Source organism: Peromyscus eremicus, chromosome 4 (assembly GCF_949786415.1).
Source record: "Peromyscus eremicus chromosome 4, PerEre_H2_v1, whole genome shotgun sequence".
Classification (NCBI taxonomy): domain Eukaryota; kingdom Metazoa; phylum Chordata; class Mammalia; order Rodentia; family Cricetidae; genus Peromyscus; species Peromyscus eremicus.
Genome location: NC_081419.1, coordinates 15,474,779 through 15,493,917, shown reverse-complemented (window position 1 = coordinate 15,493,917; position 19,139 = coordinate 15,474,779). Strand labels below are relative to the sequence as shown.

Here is a 19,139-nt window from a genome sequence, read left to right as displayed (position 1 = left end):
ACCTGGTGGCAGAGGGTGCTGGGTCTCCTGGAACTGGAGTCACAGATGATTGTGAACCCTACTGTGTGTGTACTTGAAACCAAACCTGGGTCCTCTGGAAGGGCAGTGAGTGTCCTTAATTGCAGAGCCATCTTTCTAGTCCTTTGTTTTTGTGAGCATCACTCTGTAGCTCAGGTTGGCCTTGAGTTTGAGGCAGACCTCCGGCCTCAGCCTGCCAGGTGCTGAGACTCTGTGTGAGTCATTACCCAGCTGCTAACACTTTTTCAGAGACCTTTGTGACTGTTTTGGAGGAGCGAGATTGTCCCTCCCTTGCTTTCCTGTAAGGCTCCACTCTGTGTTGGTATCAAGGTTTGGTATCTGAACTCATAAAGGAAATCGTTTTTTCTTTCCTTTTTTTTTTAAGATTTAATTTATTTATTATGTATAGTGTTCTGTCTGCATATATGCCTGCAGACCAGAAGAGGGCGCCAGATCTTGTTACAGATGGCTGTGAGCCACCATGTGGTTGCTGAGAATTGAACTCAGGACCTCTGGATGAGCAGCCAGTGCTCTTAACCACTGAGCCATCTCTCCAGCCCAGGAAATCGTTTTTTTCTTTAATGTTTTTGATTAAAAATCCAGACAAGCTTGTGGAAAGTCACCTGCATGGTTTGCAAAGATTCATTTTCTTTGCAAAAGGACAGCTCAGTTTCTACCTCTTCTTGTGTCAGTTTTGGTAAGTTGCTTTTTCTTTTTCTTTTTTTGTTTCTTCGAGACCGGGTTTCTTTGTGTAGTGCTGGCTGTCCTAGAACTAGCTCTCTATATAGACCATGCTGGCCTTGAACTCACAGAGATCTGCCTGCTTCTGCCTCCCAAGTGTTGGGTTTAAAGCCGCAGGCCACTACCGCCCAGCATAAGTTACATCTTTTAATAGATTTTCCAGCTGCATCTATGTTTACTTTTACTGGAATGAAGTTCCACATGCTCTCAAGAGCTTAATGTCTGGCAGGCCCATTACTGTGTCTGTCCCATAGCCTGTTGACATACTATGCAAAGACCATGGGTGGCCATTAGCTCAGATTTTATGCTATTCAGCTCTTCTATATCTCTCTCCTGCACAGAATCTGCTTTTAGCCTAACTTTTTTTGTATTAGTGTCCTTTCTAAATACATATATATATACATATATATTATATATATATATATATATATATATATATATATATATATATTAGAGTGTATGTGGGGGGGTTGTGCATGTGACATGGCTCATGTATAGGGATGAGAAAACAGTTTGTAGAAGTTGGTTCTCTCCTGGGGATCAAACTTGGGGCATCCAGCTTAGCAACAGGCACCTTTACCCACTGAGCCATGTCATGGGCCCTACATGGGTTGGTTTGTTTATTTGTGTTTAAGATAGGATGGATCTCACTGTATAGCTTTAACTTATGTGAAGTTGACTATGTATATCAGGCTGGCCTGAAACTCACAAAGACCCATTTGCCTGTTGAGATTAAAGGCATGCACTTCTATGCCTTGCTTGCTATATTACATATGTTTTAATATCAGTTTACAAAACCAAAAATTAGGGGCTAGAGAGATGGCTCAATGGCTAAGCACATGTCTGCTCTTCTAGAGGAACCAGGTTCAATTCCCAGAACCCACATGATGGCTCACAGTCATCAGTAATTCCAAGGGTACAGGCATACACATGGTGCACTGTCATAGATGTAGGCAAAATACCCATACACATAAAACAATTAAAAGATTTTAAACCCCAAAATAAATAATAAAATAAAACTAGCTCCATACTGTTAGGCCTGTGAGCCATGATGCTTTGGGATGGAGCCTGGTGCTCCCACACTACCCTGAATGCCAGATGGGGCTCCACATGGTGCCAGGTCCTTACCACAACATATTTTGCTGTGCCCTATTGTCTTTATTATAATCCCCATAAATATCTTTTCTGATGTATGACCCCACCTCACCCCGCTTCCAGGGCCCTTGGGTTTATGGCATTGCTTGATTTCCAAGCAAGTTCAGAATTAGGCTCATCTTAGTGAACTGAATCCTGTGTGGTCCTGGAGTGCACTCAGACCTCCTCCTCTCTCTGGAGTTTGTGGAGACTTGCTTGCTGCCCTACTTAGTCCCAAATGTGCTGAGAGGAGGTTGCATGGGCTGCCTTATAAGCTGCACCCAGGCTCAAGGCAGAGCTGGGAGTTCTTCCAGGTTGGCCTGGTCTTGGGCAGGCACAGAGGCAGTGTGTGACTCTGGAGTTCCTGCTGCTGTCTTGCTGGCTGTCCTGGGTGCATGGTAATCCCAGGCTTGTTTTCCTGTTGTGAAATAGACCGGTTAAGACGGGCAGTGGTTTCTTTACATTAGTGCCTCCTGGTCTGACGTTTGCTTAGTGCCTGGCTGTCTTCTATGTACTCTGTACCTGAACTGTCTTTTCTGCCTCTTGCTTTCAACCTGCCTTTATCTTGTGACAGGGTCTCACTGTGTTGCACAATGCCATCCTTTCCCCTCCCTCTCCTGGGTTGCTGGAACCCAGAATGCCAGTCAGTACCCCAGCTCCTAGGTTTGAGTCATTGGAGTACATGGCTCACTCATTTCCTGTAACAACCTTCTTGTTAGGGTTTAATTCATACTGACCCTGACCCCTCCTGGGCCTTCCTTTTTTTTTTTTTTTTTTTTTCTCTCCTCCTCTTTTGCATTAATCAAGTTTCCTGTTTTCTGTGAATAAGGCCTATTAAGTTTTTATGCTGTCCTTCTAAGAGCAGATGATCTCAGCAGCCTTGCATTAGGAGTTTACAGACTTGGGGCATTTACCACCCACCTTGCATCACAAAGCGTTTCTGCCCAGGAGCCTCCCACACCTGTTGCTCTGTTCCTGCCATGGCGTGTTTTAATTCTGTGAGCATTTTAAACTCCATTCAGCTTGTTTTAAAAGTTGCTTTCTTGTGTCTCCCTGTGCATTTATCTTTATAGTACTCTCCATTCTGCCCTGCACTGCCTCTCAGACCCGCCCAGGGCCACTTTCCTCCCAGGGGGCTGTGTTCCAACCACTGCTGGCTCCCTGGCACTGGTCTTGAGCACAGCAGCCTTCTTTCCTTCTTCCGCTGGAGTATCACTGCCACCGGTGCCAGGCTGCTGCCGCGCTCCAGCTCCTCCATATGTCTCCTATTCTGTTCTCTGTCTTTTTCTTTTAAGGATTAAAAGTTGTTTATTTTATGTGTATGAGTGTTTTGCCTGCATGTATGTCTATGTACCATGTGTATGCAGTGCCCCTGGGGACCAGAAGAGGGATCCCCTGGAACTGGAGTTGCAGAGGGTTGTGGGCTGCTATGTGGGTGTGGAATTGAACCAGTGTCCTCTGGGTGAGCAGCCAGTGCTCTTGACCACTGAGCCATCTCTCCAGCCCCCGTTCTCTGTCACACTTTTGTTTCTTTCTTCTTTTCCATCCTACATCTGGGTATTTTGTATTGAATTATTTTCTAGTCCACAAATCTTAACTGCTCTGTGAAATTTTTCCCCAAATCATCCTTCTGGATTCGTGATTTTAGTTACTGCCCTCTTTAATCCCTTAGCGATTCTGGTTTTCTTTGAGATTCCCAGTTCTATTCCTCGCTCCCTTCCACGTTCACAGCAGATATCTTAAAGTCTACCTCTGCTAATTGTCAGATCTAATGTCTTTTTGTAAATTGATATGGTTTTTTTTTGTTTTTTTAATCATTTGGTCTGTGTCTAATACTTTTGCTTCTGTTTTCTGTTCTTCCTGGTATTGTTTTCTCAATAGCTGGGCGTTACTTAAAAACATTGTAGAAGTCTGAACAGTTATTCCAAGGAGGGCCTGGGCACTGGTCCTCCCAGGCTGCGGTGAGAGGCCCTGGGTGGGCCAGCACAGGCTGTGTTCTGAGCCCCAGGCTCAGCCATGGCTGTTCTGGGTTGCAGCTGGAAGCAGAACTGCCCTGGCAAGGCTCTGAGATCTAGTCTGCCTCCCAGGAAAGAAACCACCAAGCTGTGTCTTGGCTGTTGTTTTTTGGAGTCTTGTTCTGCATACTTGCTATTTAGTATTCTACAGAGACACCCAGGGATAGTGTAGAACGGTGCTCAGAATGCCATCCCTGAGTCCCCCTGTGCCTCCCCATGTCTCCCTGCCCTGTCCCAAGTGCCCCCACCATTCTCTGTCCTTCCTCTCTTTGTGGTCTCAGTCCCTAATCCCGCTGATCCTGGCCACTGAAGACCCCTTCCCCCTTTTTAAAAAAACACAGTTCTTGCTGTTGTTCTCCACATAGACACTCTTCTTACCTTGGTGACTGTAGCTGAAGCAAGGTCTCTGGGGTGGATTTCTTGCTTGCTGCTCTGTTCCCTGGGGCACCCATAGGTACCACATTCTAGGTGTTTTTCCAAGCCCAAGGTGTATGTGTGTATATGTGCGTAAGTGTGAGATATTAGCTAAGCCCTGTCCCTGGCTTTGACTCATTGAGTGTCCTGGGGTTACCTACACACACACAGAAATCTTTACTTTGGGCTGTGCCCTTTGTGTGACCATGACCTGTTCTTCTCTCTGTGCCACTTGTCAAGGAAGCCACATCCTGTCTTGTGTGAGGGTGGCATTGTGTGTCTCTGGGATGTCATTGGACAAAGTGGAAACATTCATGGAAGGAGAGAGAGAGGGTGGAGGCTTGGCCAGAGTGGCAGTGAGGACATCTACCCGGGTAGCCAGAGAGAGGGTGGGGGTGGGGGGGAACATCCAGCCGGACTCAGGTGCCAGAGACTCTTGGGGTTAAAACACCTCACCCATTAGGGCTGGAAGCTTGGCTTTCGGGAGGAACACTGGCCGGGACCATGGGTATGAAGGCTATACTAGCCATGTTAGGCTGCCCAGCCAAGAAACATGGGGGTGGTGAGCAGGTCACTCATGGGAGCCACAGGGTCCTGAAAACAGAGCCCTGGAGCCTGGTCGCTGGGTCTGACTTGGGCTCCTTGTGGGTGCTGTTGAGTGTGTACCCTCACTGCCTAAGTCGTCTCTGGTAGCCCTCATTTCACACTCTCACTGACAACACAAGGCCGCCATGTTCCACTTCACTAGCCGAGGCCTCGTGTCTGGTTCTAGGTCCTGACTTCAGAGAACGGGATGGTAGTCTATTGTGGTTTTGGTTTCATTTCTTGACTAAATGTTGAACAAGCACATTACCAGTGCAGATTCTCATCTGCAAATCCTTCTACATGCCTGCCCAGTTCTGAAAGTAAGGCTCAGTTGTTTTGTTTTGTTCTTAAAGATTTTCTACTTATGCAGATGGATACTTTCGTCTGCGTGTACATCTGCACACCAGAAGGGGGCGTTGGAATTCATGGGACTGCAGTTACAGCCAGTTGTGATCCTCCATGTGGGTGCTGGGAATTGAACTCGGGACCTCTAGAAGAGCAGCCGGTGCTCTTAACGCTGAGCCATCCCTCCATCGTTTGGTTGTTACTTTTAAAAGTTGAGCTTTGACGGCATTTTCTTTTTCCTTTCCATCTGTAGCCACCCTGTTTTGTTACTCCTTCACGAAAGTTTTTGTTTGTTTGTTTGTTTGTTTTGTTTTCGTTTTGAAGAACTGACCATTCTGGTTGTTTTAAGGATTTGTGCTGTGGGGATCATGTCTCAGAACTCTTATCCAAACCCCAGAACAGGTCTTTCCTACTGTTTGCTTCCCGAAGTCTCCTGAGTCACTTCTGCATGAGGGATGAGGGTCCCAATGAGAGTGGCCCTGGCCTTGGTTTGGGGTGACTGGAAAAGGGCCTGAAAGCCAGGCAGCTCTGCTGACTGGCTCACACCAGTGTAAGTCAGCGGAGTGTGCGCTTGCGCAGATCATCTGTGGCAGCTCTGGGACGAGCTTGTCTGTCTGTCTGTACCATGTGGTCTTGATGACTGCAGCATTACAGGGACTCTTCCGGTGTGAGTTGGCATTTTTCTCTCATCATGGGCTCATTTGTTTCTACTCACACACAGTTAAGAAGTAGGGTTCATTTTTTGATTCTGTATTTTGAGGGGGTGTTGTGTACATCTAGTCTGTGAAGTAGGGGGGAATCCCCTTCCCCAGGCCTCTGGGCAGCTCTGACCTGAGTGGCTACTCATCCACAGGCAGCTGTTTGTATCTGCTTGGGGTTTCTTGAGGGGATTCCCAGTGGGGAACAGGGTAGGAGAGGCTGGGGGGAGAGAGGGGAGCTCCTACTGGGCAGTCTCCTGGGGGCAGATCCCATGGGAGAGAAACAGGCTGTGGGATCTGCACCTCCTTCTCTCCTGCTCCCCCCTGCCTTCTTTCGCAGGCCTCATCCCAGCTAAACATACTCTACCACTAAGCTACACCCAAAATGCTTATTTTCTTTGTTTTTGTTGGTGTTTTGTTTGTTTGTTTTGTTTTTAAGACAGGGTCTCATGAGGCTGACCTCAAATTTGATATGTAGTTGAGGATAACCTTGAACCCCTGATCTTCCTATCTTTACCAAGTGCTAGGATGATAGGTATGAGCCACCATGCCCAGCCTCCTCCTCCTCCTCCTCCTCCTCCTCCTCCTCCTCCTCCTCCTTCTTTTAGATGTGCTTATACCTATAGGATAAGGTAATGATCTGCAGTCATCTTCAGTGTGCTTTTCGGTGACATTAAGCGTATTCGCATTGTTCAGCCATCACTAACATCCTGTCCATAGAACTCCCCGAGATCTTCCCAAACTGACACAGATTCCCCACTCAAAATATCCACATTTTGCCTCTTGGTTCCATATGGCTTGACACCTGGGAACCTCACGTAAGTGAAATCCTACAGGTTTGACCTGTGCTTGGCTCATCCCACTCAGCCCTGAGCCCTTCTTAGAGAATTGGGTCCCTGTGCATATACTGGGGCTCAGAGGCTTAACTGACTTCCTAGGTGATCATGTTAAGAACCCTGGAATGTAACCCACATATCATGTGACTCCCGGTATCCAGTTTGCTTCCATGGTGTCACCTAAAGGGGATGGGTTCCTGACCCTGGAGAGAGGGGCAGTGCCCGAGTGTCTAGGGGCACCACTATAACAGATCTTTCTGCCATGACCAGGAAGTCACTGCATGTCAGCGAGTGGTTACAGCTCTTCATCAAGGTAGCTCACTACACCGCACATTCTCTCCTTGGATGCTCAGCCCTAGAAACCAGAGCCTTGTCACCTGGTCTGGGGAATGTGAAAGTGACATTGATACCACTGGGACCAGTCCTGGATGATAGGAGAGTCTCCTGGTACCTGAGACCAGGATGCAGGGAACTTCATGTGATCACAGGATCTGTCCTCAGCTCACAGTCCTCTCTGGGGGTGGGGGTGGGGGAAAGGGGATGCAGGGACGATGGACTCCCAGCACACCTGGAACAAGTACCAGCCCCGACTCAGGGCCCATTGAGGTCTACTGGGAATGAATGTCCAGTCTCCTCTGGGAGTGAGTCTCTGGAGTTTCCCTTAACACCTGGCTGCATCTTAACACCGTAACCAGAGTGGTGACCGAAGCCACCCCACGGGGACCTGGGGAAGGGGCGGAGGCACCCGAAGGAGTTCAGAGTACCTTTGCTGATGAGCTAAGGCTCAGTTTAGGGTATTTTTAGAGATGGCAGCATCCAGCACTTGGCAGGGCAGAAATAGAAGAGGTTTTTTGGGGCTCTGGGCTGACAGTCTCTGGCTCTTTGGGGAGCCAGGCTGGGGAGGGGTGTGCATGTGGAGCGCAAACAACTTCTGCTGTTGAGAAAAACATCTCAAGAGAGCGCTGGCTGCGGATGGAGAATTATTTCTGTTGGTGAACACTCTTTATGTAAATGCCACGCACAGCGCCCAGCGTTGGCGCTGCTGCTCGTTTGCATGTGTAATCACAGCAGGCGGGGCCGGGGGGCGGGGGGCGGATAATTATGTTTTAAAATACCATCCGGATTGTTTGATGTGTTCCCTCAGTCTCTGGGTAATTCCGGGCTGTAACGATCGATTCTCCCTTGGTTGGGAAACGCCACCTGGCCAGCCTGCCTGACCACCAGTTGGTACCAGGCAGGGGTCTGCATCTCAGCCGCTTCCGTTTTTTCCTGTCTCCTGTCCTCGTGGACTGTCTGCCGACTCTGAGACTTCCTCAGACGCAGGTGGGGTTGTGCTATCCTGAGCTGCAGCAAAAAGTAGTGGGCCTGAAGCAGCCTGGAGACCCTGCTCTGCGACTCCAGGCACTGGGGACAGGGCTGAACTACGGATAGGCTTCCCATCCTGTCTGCTGGGCTAGAACCCCTCCTGCATTCTCCTGTAGTGATTCACTCACTGTTCCTTAGGGTGTGGGTGGTCACTTCAGAACCCAGATGTTGGCCCTTGGGGATGGGTGCCCCTACATCTCCCTCAGGAGCAGGGCCTCAAATGACTTGCAAATCCTTCCTGTGCAGGACCCTCCCTTGCCATTTGCCCTCATGTGCCACCCCCCCCACCCCCACAGTAGCCCCTGCTGAGAAGTGCTGAGAATCCCTACTGTGTGGTCCCTATTGTGAGGAGGGACAGGAAGCTAGCCCATCTGGAGCAGCAAGTGCACCTGTGTCTGATCTTGGAGCTGCCTCAGGGCAAGATCCAAGTCTGTGCCACCTGCGTTGAGCCTGCCAGGCTCTAAGCCTGTGGGGCCAACGGCTGGCTCTAGCTGTCTTAGGGCCAAGTCCTACCTGTACCACACAGACACAGATACAGACAGACATGAACACATACAGACACCCAAACAGATACTCAAGTACACATGCATAAACGCACACAGACACAGACACACACACACACACACCACACAGAGCAGGGGACAGCTGGCTGGGAACAGGTGGCCTTCTCAGGACCTACCTGTGTGCTGGGAACACAGAGAGTGATGACACCTGTGGCCTCTGTCCGAGCAGGGTGGCTGTGTGTGTTACTGCCAGTCTCTGAGGCCTATGGGAGCATGCACCAAGGATTAGCTAAAAGGCTAGCCCAAGTGCAAGGCCTCCTGGGAAAAGGGGCTGGAGGGGCAGTGGGGGAATGGAGGGACTGAGACAAGACTGTGCAGGATTGGGGTTAGGACCATAGGTCCTCCAATGTCTTGTAGTGTGCATAGAGTGCTCAGCAAGTAGTCCTTATTAAGAAGCCTTGGGCCAGCCGGGCGGTTCTCCCAGCACTCGGGAGGCAGAGGCAGGCGGATCTCTGTTGAGTTCGAGGCCAGCCTGGGCTACAGAGTTCTAGGAAAGGCGCAAAGCTACACAGAGAAACCCTGTCTCGGGGGAAAAAAAAGAAGCCTTGGGCCAAGCACTCTGTGCCTTGTAAGAGACTGTTCTTCCTGTCTTTTGGATGCTGATGCTGGCTAACTGGTGTCCTGCACTCTGTGGAGCACACTCATACCCGTGGGCTGCCTCTGTGGACTGGTGTCATGGGTGCAGCCTCAGAGCTGCAGGTACAGAGGAGCTCTTGGGCCCAACTGCCTGTTCCAGAAGTGGTTTGCCAGAACATTCCCAGACAACAGGGATGCCGGACTGCCTGACTTTGCTGCTGGCACTTCCTTGTGCCAGACCAAAACAGTCCAAGGAGCTGTATCCCTGAATATGCTAAGATACCCATCCCCTCACCTGCCGAGTAGGACTAGTCGTATCTGGTTACCTCTTACATGAAGCCACTTTGAGGAGAGCCTGGGCCCCTGTTCTGTTTCCCTGCCTGGCAGCTTTCACACTCTGAAAGGTGCAGGCTGCTGAGTTCAAACTCCATCTGCAGCTGTCAGGTCTCTGGCCAGGCTGCTTCCAGCACATGCCCCCCGGCCTGCCCGTCAGCCCTCCTTCCCACCTAACCCATTGGGTGGACACTTCTGGGAACCACCTCTCACCCTGGGCAGCCTGTTGCCAGGCCTGGGTAGGCGTTCCTTGCTGGCTGTCTTCCCATGCTATCAGGCATCTTTGCAGGACAGGGCTGGATGTGGAGGTGGACACACTGCCTGTACAGTGTGGAGGGCTGCCTGCCATGGGTTCAGGTTAGCCCCAGACTGATGTGGAATGTTTCTAACCTGGGCCTTGGGGAATGTGGTAGGCAGGCACAGAGCAGCCCAGGTTCACCCACAGATTCCTACCTAATTGGGTTAGTTCTTTGCCTTAGTGCAAGAGAAGCCAGAGCCGGTGCCCCTGGAGAGCCGCTCCTGTGTCCTCATCCGTCGAGACCTGGTGGCACTGCCTGCCAGCCTCATCAGCCAGATTGGGTACCGCTGCCACCCAAAGCTCTACTCGGAGGGCGATCCTGGAGAGAAACTGGAGCTTGTAGCAGGTGAGGCGGCCCCACCCATCGTCATCACTGTATGCAAATGTCCTTTCCATTATTTTCCAGAGCTATGAACAATGCACTCATCACCAATCAGTCAAAAAGGAAGAAAAAAAGAACATCTTAAATTTCCTTTTAGAAGAATGTGTCATTAAGAGGAGTTATTCAATTGAATTAATTTAGCATTTTAATTGAGTCCCCTGAGCTGGCCAGGCTCCTGATCGGCAGGGGCTATATCCATGATGCATTTTAATTTAGGTCACAGATAGAACCAAGTCACATAGTTTACCAGTGTCCCTCCTGCCGCACCGTCCACTTGTAGTGTCTGAATGATAGCTCACAGCCCAGAGTGGAATGCAGAAGCCCTCAAGGCCAGCTTTTTAAGAAACATCCTCCCTTTAGTGTTGGGGTCCTTGCATGTTGTAAGGCAATATTCAACAAGATCCAAGTGGGTGGCACCCCTGGGCTCCCACACTGTTTGCTTTAATTGCCTTTTTGTTTGTTTGTTTGAGACAACAAGTCTCTCTATGAAGACCAGGCTGGCTTCAACCCATAGAGATCCTTGCCTCTGTCTCCTGAGCGGTGGGATTAAAGGTGTGAGCCACCACGTCTGGTCTTTGATTGCTCTTCTTGTTTGTTTGGGAAGCCCCACGCAAGGTGGATTGGTTCCTCAGCCCACATGTAAGCCCCGCCTCCCGGAGCCAGCCTCTCCTCTTTCTGCCTGGTACCCCCTCCTGCCACATCCCTGGCAGCATCGGGAGGTCCACTCTCTCAACAGAGCAGGAACTCCAGATTCTGTCCGATCGTCCCCCTCTCCTGGAAACCGCTGCCTCAGAGACTTCATTACCGGTTCTCTAGTAGGCAGCAGAGGTGTAGCTTCCAGGGTGGTATGGGTGGGGCTGCTCCAGCCAAGTCCTGGGACAGGATAGAATCTCTGGGAGCTAGAGATAGTCTCTCAGACAGCTGTGATGCCCTTTAAGAGGGCAGAATTCTTCCTTAAGGAAGAGCAAGTTTCTGTCCTCGCCTAGGCCCTTCTTTCTGCTAAGACCTTATAGATAAGGCTGATGGGAAGATCTAGGAACTAGGTGTAGTGTGCACACATGTAGCCAAGTGCTTGGGAGGCTGAGGCAGGGGCATTGAGAATTGTAGGCAAGTCTAGACTATAAAGTAAGAGCTTGTCTTGAAATAAAAAGGTTTAACTCATGCTTCATCGGAAATAAGATAAGCAGCCACACATGGTGGTGCATGCCTTTAGTCCCAGCACTCGGGAGGCAGAGCCAGGCAGATCTCTGTGAGTTCGAGGCCAGCCTGGTCTACAAAGCGAGTCCCAGAACAGCCAGAGCTGTTACACAGAGAAACCCTGGGGGGAGGGGGAAGAGGAAAGAGAGGAAGCTGGAGTTTAGGAGACATTGAAGGTATTGGGTTTGTCATGGCATCCCCCAACCCTACTGGGTTTCCGTTGAGGATGGAGTATAAAAGCATCCTTCAGCCCTGGTGTCTTCCAGTAGGTGAGAACTGAGATTGCTTTTGTCCTAGAGGTCCCTCTTCACCTTCCACCCCTCTCCAGGCTCCCCTGCAGTCTCTTGTGACCCTGGCACCCCCTTAGAGGGCACGAGCCCAGGTTTGGTTTATAAGGCTAAAGACCTCATACATTGCTATTTGCTGGCTTTAGGCTCCGGGGTCTACATCACACGTGGCCAGCTCATGAACTGCCACCTGTGTGCAGGGGTGAAGCACAAGGTCCTGCTGCGGAGGCTCCTGGCCACCTTCTTTGACAGGTAGGTGGGTAGGGGGTGGCAAGAGATTCTAGAGTTTCCTCTAGCTGTAAGCTGTCCGCTCATCAGAGGTTTGAGTGTTTACAGCCCTCCACTTTTTCCTAGCACTAATGTGGGCATTTGGCCTGGAGATGCCCTGAAAAGGCTCCAGAAAGATGGCACATCCTCTTATGCCAGGGCTCAGTCTAGAGAAAGATTGGCTCTGTCCCCCTCCCCAAAGGAAGTGAAAAGCCACATGTATACTACCATGTGCATGGGTCAACAGAGCCCCTTCCCCAAGGAAAAGCAAATCCCCCCCAGGCGCTCAGGGTTTCCCATGGACAGTGCCTGGGCTAGTCACTCAGGTTGCCCTCTCAACTAGGAGTGCTATCTCAGAGAAAGACTGGGCCTTCTCCCTGCCTTGGACATGACTCAGAAGACATGCATCCTTGTTCAGGGGAGACACAGGGTGGGTGTGGTGGTTTGGGCTCTTTCACCTGTGTGTGGGTGGGGAGTCCCATTCCTTAGGTCACATCTGGACCAACCCTGCCTCCTTTCCTCATCCCTCTTCCAGGAACACACTGGCCAATAGCTGTGGCACTGGCATACGCTCGTCTACCAGTGACCCAAGCCGAAAGCCGCTGGACAGCCGAGTCCTGAACGCTGTGAAACGTGAGTGGGTGGTGCAGGGTCACCTGGTCTGGGAAACTGTAGGAATCCCGTCTGGAATTGAGATCCCAACCTGAGGCAGGCTAAGTTGGGCCCCAGGGTTATTCTGGGCCGTGGGCTCCTGTCCCGAGTGCTTGCTTTGGCCTGCAGCACTGGGACCAGGAGGGAAAAAAGAGCAGCAAGCAAAACTCGTCTCGAGGTGTTAACGTCCTTGGTAGGTTTCCAAGTGTGATGAATTCAGCTGCGAAACTATTTTAATATGTGAAATAGATCTAATTTTCCTTTTTGAACAAAACCCCTTATTTACATGTTGAGGTTATTTTGAGCCTTTGCCATCTGTTCGGCCGGCTTCTGCCTCCCGCTCCTGCGTGGTGGGGCGGAGCCCAGTCCATCTCTGTGGCAAGCCACCACCCAGCCCTGTACCCTCAGATGCAGAAGAAGCTATACCACCCAACACACACACCGACTGGCCCAGAGCAGACGCCTGTGGAAGAAACGTCTTATTGTCTTGCTTAGAAATTCCCTTTGTGATACTAATTCTGTTTTATAGAAGAGAGTCTTAGCAGTAGGTAATTACAGTCCTCCGGAGTGGAGCGGCAGTAGAACCCAGAGATGCTGGAAGGTAGTGAAGCTGGGTTCTGAGGGACCTCCCTGTTTTTGCTCTATGGGGACCTGGGCCTGACCTTGGTCTCCAGCTCCTGGCAGGAAAAGAAGAGGGTTTTTGTTTTGTTTCGTTGATGAGGATACCCACCCTCCTTTTGGTTTGCTGTGTCTGAAACCAGGGAGGGTGTTGGCAAGCCAGCTCCTCATGTGAGGAGGACCATCTACCTGTCCCAATTTGCAGGTGGAAGTGGGAAGGCCAGAGAAGTTAGACACAGGTCCAAACCTGGTGGGTACCCAAGCTGACTAACCGTACTGTCATAGACACCATCTGAAAGAGTCACATGGGTGTCCTGGGCCGAGGAAAGAGAAATCGACTTCTGGACTGATAGCTCAAATCAAGGGATCTCGGTGGGAACCAAGACTGCAGACAGTGCAGCCCTGGGCACCTTGCTTCTGTGGACACTTGGGCAGCGGTGGGCCAAGCAGTGCGGGAGAGGCTATTCTCACACCTCCTCCTTCTACCTCTCACTGCAGTGTACTGTCAGAACTTCGCCCCCAGCTTCAAGGAGAGCGAGATGAACGTGATCGCTGCAGACATGTGTACCAATGCTCGCCGTGTCCGCAAGCGCTGGCTGCCCAAGATCAAGTCCATGCTGCCAGAGGGCGTGGAGATGTACCGTACCGTCATGGGCGCCTCAGCCGCCAGCCTGCCCCTGGACCCCGAGTTCCCACCTGCTGCCTCACAGGTGTTCGAGCAGCGCATCTATGCCGAGCGGCGAAGTGACGCGGCCACCATTGTGGCTCTGAGAACTGATGCTGTGAATGTCGATCTGAGCACCTCGGCCAATCCTGCCTTTGAGGCTAGTGAGGAGGTGGATGGGGCAGGCTCGGTTATCCAGGAGGTGGCTGCCCCTGAGCCGCTGCCTGCTGATGGCCAGAGCCCCCCTCAGGCCTTTGAGCAGGGCAACACCAGCTCCAGCAGGCCTCAGACACCAGTGGCCACAGCAGCAAGAAGGCCAGAGGGCACCTATGCAGGGACCTTGTAAGGGGCCAGCAAGGCCGCCTCACAAGGGACCAAGTACTAAAGCTGCTTGCATGCGTTACTAATACAAACAAATGTGATCAAGCCACTTACCTACTGAACCGCTACTGCTGCCTGACAGAAATGTGATTTTTATTCTGCCTGTATTTAAAATGGATGAAGGATACAAACGCATTCATTATACTGTAAACATTTAGGCCACTGGCCACGCTCTGGGAGGAAGGTCCCAGGGCAACTTTTTGATATTCCTCAGCTCAGTCTCCCATGGTAGTGCTCCCCTCCCCCTTCTTGGGGAGGTAGAAGAGGCCACCAGGTCCCTGGTGTCCGGCCCTGACCCTGACTCATCTACCCTTCCTATTCCTCCTGCTCTGAAAGCGGAAGCTGGGGTAGTAGTGGCCTGTGGGTGGAAGGGCAGATATGACACACTCCATTTCTTACCCATAAGGACCCCAGTGGGGCAGTGCTGGGCCTCCGGAGGCCAGATTTCTCTTGTATTCCTTCCTCCCAAGAAGCCACCCGTGTGTGTGTGTGTGTGTGTGTGTGTGTGTGTGTGTGTGTGTGTGTGTGTAGAGAGAGAGAGAACGAGAGTGTGTGTGTGCATATGCATGTGTGTGCTCAGAGACCAGTGATGGCCCTCAGCAGTGGCTGTGGCTGGTCACCCGGGGTAGGGGAAGGACGAGGCGTTCTCCCCCCATACCCGTGTCCTCACTCTGCTCCACCCAGACCCCCAGCGGCTGGCCTGCTGACCGCCCCCCCAGGGTCTCCATGCCCCTGGCCATGGCTGGCCTCACTACCCTCTGCCTCCCCAGCCACTCTGGGATTTTGCTTTTTTGCTGTTTTTGTTTAGTTCAGATCTGTTTTCGTTTGTGGTTTGGAAACTTTCAGACCCAACAGGGCAAAAAAGTCAGTGAGGGACGAATGTCCCTGCCCCTAGCCTACTACAGATTTGGGTGAATACATGCCCATGGACCCCCTGTTGGCCTCCCACTGGAGGCAGAGGGGGCCCAGGAAAGAACAGCTAGCCGTGTACAGTGAGACTCAGCACCATGGGCTTACCGCTCACTCTGAATACCTGTGTAGTTGGCTGCAAGCACAGGCCCGGGCTGGGGCAATAGGCAGGTGTAGATCTCACTGGGGACCAGAAAGTTAGAGAATCATGAAAGGGGTGCCTGAAAGAGGGCCTTTGAGGACAGCTGGCCGGCTTTAAGCTGGTGTTTAATCATTTTTAAGTGTGGGACATGCTCCTGAGGCCACTTACCCAAGTGTCTCTTCTTGGACTCTTGTCCAGGGACTGCCCGCTCACCTGCAAAGCCTAGCAGCTCCTGAAGTGCCCAAGGACACCCATGACGCCAAACTTGAAAGGTCTAATGTTCCCTATCCCTCTATACATCTTGAATTTGCTGCCCTCTGATTCCACCCCCACCCCCACCCCCGTGTACCCACAGGCTGGGTAGTCTCTCCCCATCTGGAGGGCCATGGTAGGAGGGAGAGCCTGAGGTGCAATTTAGACTCCTTCTGTGTTGTCCCCTACCCCCCCCCCCCTTTTTTTTTTGCTGGCACTTCCTTGCCTTGGAGTGGCCTCACAGGTAGCCCTCACACTGTGTGACTCTAAGTATGTGTCTTCCCCCTCTTCTGAAAGACCTGTGGTTTGGGAAAGGGGCATCATGGCAGGCACTGTGGGAACTGACCTGAGCCCCCTCTCCCTGCTCCTTGGCAACCCAAGGCCTGCATTCCTGGGGCAAGTACAGTGGCTAGCTAATGTCCAGCTCTGGAACTAGCCGCCCAGAGATGGATCTCTCACCTCTCCCGTTCCCATCTTAGGTAGGTTGCAGCCCCAGCCAGCCGTTAGTGACTTGGACCAAACCCTCCTGGTGCTGGGAGAAGACCATAGAACTGTGGAGGGTATGGCAGGACTGGGGGGCGGGGCACTGCGCCCTTCCCCTCTGGAATATTCCTTCATCTGCTTTCCCAACCCAAATTTGCACTTTAGTTTGACCATCCCTGGGGACCTTTGGGAGACAGACCCACCTGTTTTGGCTGGTGGCAAAAGGGCTCTCTCTCATCCCTCCACTCCAAGATGGGCATGGTCTCCCCCCTGGGCCAGCATAGGGAGGGTGCCGCTGGCCACTGGAGGAGACGGTGGCCGCCCAGAATGCCTGACCACTGCTCGGGCTAGCACAATGTCCTCAACCTCTGTCCCTTAATGTGTATAATTGCCATCTGTTTTGTTCTGGGTAAGGAAGGCAAGAGCTGTAGGTAAAACTTCAATAATATTAATTAAATGTGAATGGATTCTGAGCTCTCCCTGCGCCCCAGGTGGGCCAGGCAGAGCGTTTTGCACTAATGTGTCCCGTGGTGGACGTGGTGGGGAGCGTTTGCAGACATGCATGGCCAATGACTGTACCTGCTTGGGGGGGGGCACTCCCTCTGCATCTGAATGTACTGCTAGGCAGGCGGGTGGTAGGCCTGGGCTCTGAGGGGCCTTCCAGAGTGCCTTAGCATCTTTTGATTATTTTTTTTCCGAGGAAAACCAATTTAAAAAACCGGACTCCCCCTCCTTTGTTTACAAGATGACTAATTCCAGAACCGGGGCTGTCTCGTCCTGCCACGTGACCCTGACTTGTCCAGACCCTGTAGATGAGATCCTCTCAGTATTCGTTGGATGTCTGCACCCTTGTTCCTAGCTCGACTACTAGCAATATACATATACTATGTAGAGTCTATTGTAGAAACTCTTGCTACATCAGCATCTTTGCCATGAGGACAGTTGGGACTGGATGGATTGTGTTGGAGCTGCTGGGGCAGGGCTGGATCCAGCCACTGCTCTTGTGCCCTCCCCGAGGCAGCCGGACGGACTACAGCAGGTCCAGGGCAAGGGACCAGAGACAGGGCTGATACTGTGAGCTTGGAGGGGCTGCCTGCCTGCCTGCCTGGCCGTCTCAGTACTTGAATTCTGTCTTGTTTTCTATACCAGTTGCTTCAGCTAGCGTCTGATTTGCTGTCTTGCTTTGCCCTTGAATGTGGATGCAGCGGTGTGTGAAAGGCAATCGAGGCGAGACCCTGAGGGTCCTGCACGGTGTGACTGCAGGTCTGGGCCTCCAGGAAAACTAGCTGTGTGGCATTTGTTTAGAACCGAGAGGAAGGTGGAAGGAAGGGCCTCTGAGGGACTGGCAAGCTGGCAGGGTCTGTCCCCTCCAGGGGACCGTGGGGTGCCTGGTGCTACCTGATTCAACAGCAGGAACCTCCTAAGCCCAGTGCTACCCCTGTCCTGCCCTGCCCGCCCCACCCCATTGTGCCCTGCTTGGGTTCCCCAAAGGTGGTGATTTGTAGCTGAAGTGGGAGGAGCAGATGGCCCACCAACCAGCTGAAAACTCGAGAGACCCTGTTAGAATCTGCTTGCTATGGATCCCGAATTGGAAGGGTGAGCATGTGACATCTCAGCTTTACCCACTGCTTCGGATGGTGCTGCTGCTGTGTGGTTCTGCCTGATGTCAGCCAGCCCAGCCTGTGCTGCGGAAGAAGGGCTTGCTACAGAGTGTTTCAAGAATGGCAAAGGTGTTTGCTTTTGTTTGTTTTGTTTTTCTAGAAAAGGAAAAGGATGCGCGACCTAAAGCATTCTGATTGAGTAGCCTCCGCTCGCGTCCCAACAGTCGCCTCGTTGCAAGCGTTTTGCACACGATTGTGATTTTTATGTCAAAAGAAGCCAAAATTTGCAATACTATTTTTAGCAGACAAAAAGAGAAAGTATAAAATGTATAAATATTTTTGACTTGAACGTTCTGGGTGGCTCTGGGTGCAAGGAGAACGCTCGTCCCTTCGGTGGGATGTTTGGAGAAAAGGACCCAAGAGAGAGGGTTGTTTTGAAGGCACTGTCTAGGGGTTAAAGTAGTGTCATAACTCATGACTGTTAGAAAATAAGTTAATAAAATCAGTTGCTCCCTACCTCTAAGGAGGGCTTCACAGAACCACTGAGCTAGAGCAGACGCCACATCTTGGCTTTCTTTTGTTTTGGGGAGGAGGAGGCCTTTATTTTGTCCCTCCAGCACCCTCCTCGCTCTTTCTGTGCTGTGACCCCGTAGTGACAAGACTGTTACTTTGTAGCCATGGCTGACAACATTGTATCAATAACTAAAACCACCGCAATGTGGGCAAGCTGACCAGGGAAACCCGAGAGCTGTGAGCCTGTGCTCAGAGCTGTTTCAGAGGTGGAAGTCCATGACAAACAAAAGGATGTCATCATTAATTGTAAAGCGCTTTGTAAAATTCACATTTACAGAATAATAAAGTCAATTCAAACCCAGCTTTCCGAGACTTTTCTTGACCAGTGGGATTGGGGTGAGGGTACTGGGGAGAAGTCTGGAAGAGGTTTGGCTGTGGAGGAACATGGGGCTACCTGACCCCTAAAGTCCCTGTTGGAGAGATTACAGGAGTGGGCTACTGAGTCATGGTTTTATTCAATTTTTTGTCAACAAAGTGTCTCCTCTTCTTCTTCACTTAGCCCACCTGTCCTCTTTGGATGTGTGGCTCCCTCTGTCCCCTCCCCTTGGCCAGGCCTGCCCCCAAGTGGGCAGAGGGGCAACTACATGTGGGTGGAGCTTATCCAGGCTGAGCTGGGGTTCTGGGGTTAGGCCTGGCTGCTGTGTCGTCCCCCCCCCCCCCTTCCTCACTGCCTTATCTTCAAGTACTTGCTGAGCTCAGCCTGGGCTCTGAGGGGGTGAGCAGGCATCTGGCTTTAACGTGACCTCTGAAGAAGGTCCTGGAAGCACCCTCCGGGGTCTTACCTTGAACCCTGGCTATATGCATCCCGCTG

At 51.5% G+C, this 19,139-nt stretch overlaps 1 protein-coding gene across 1 annotated transcript in view; it reads left to right on the top strand.

Annotated features, from left to right (window-relative positions):
• The window catches only part of Nacc2 (NACC family member 2), a 75,716-nt gene extending 57,087 nt beyond the window's left edge, over positions 1-18,629 (top strand). The window contains exons 3-6 of the mRNA XM_059260326.1: positions 10,103-10,267; positions 11,934-12,039; positions 12,590-12,687; positions 13,822-18,629. Coding sequence (XP_059116309.1) covers positions 10,103-10,267; positions 11,934-12,039; positions 12,590-12,687; positions 13,822-14,333 — 881 coding nt within the window. The 3' untranslated portion in view covers positions 14,334-18,629. The remainder of the gene's footprint in view (positions 1-10,102; positions 10,268-11,933; positions 12,040-12,589; positions 12,688-13,821) is intronic.
• Positions 18,630-19,139: the final 510 nt, after the last annotated feature.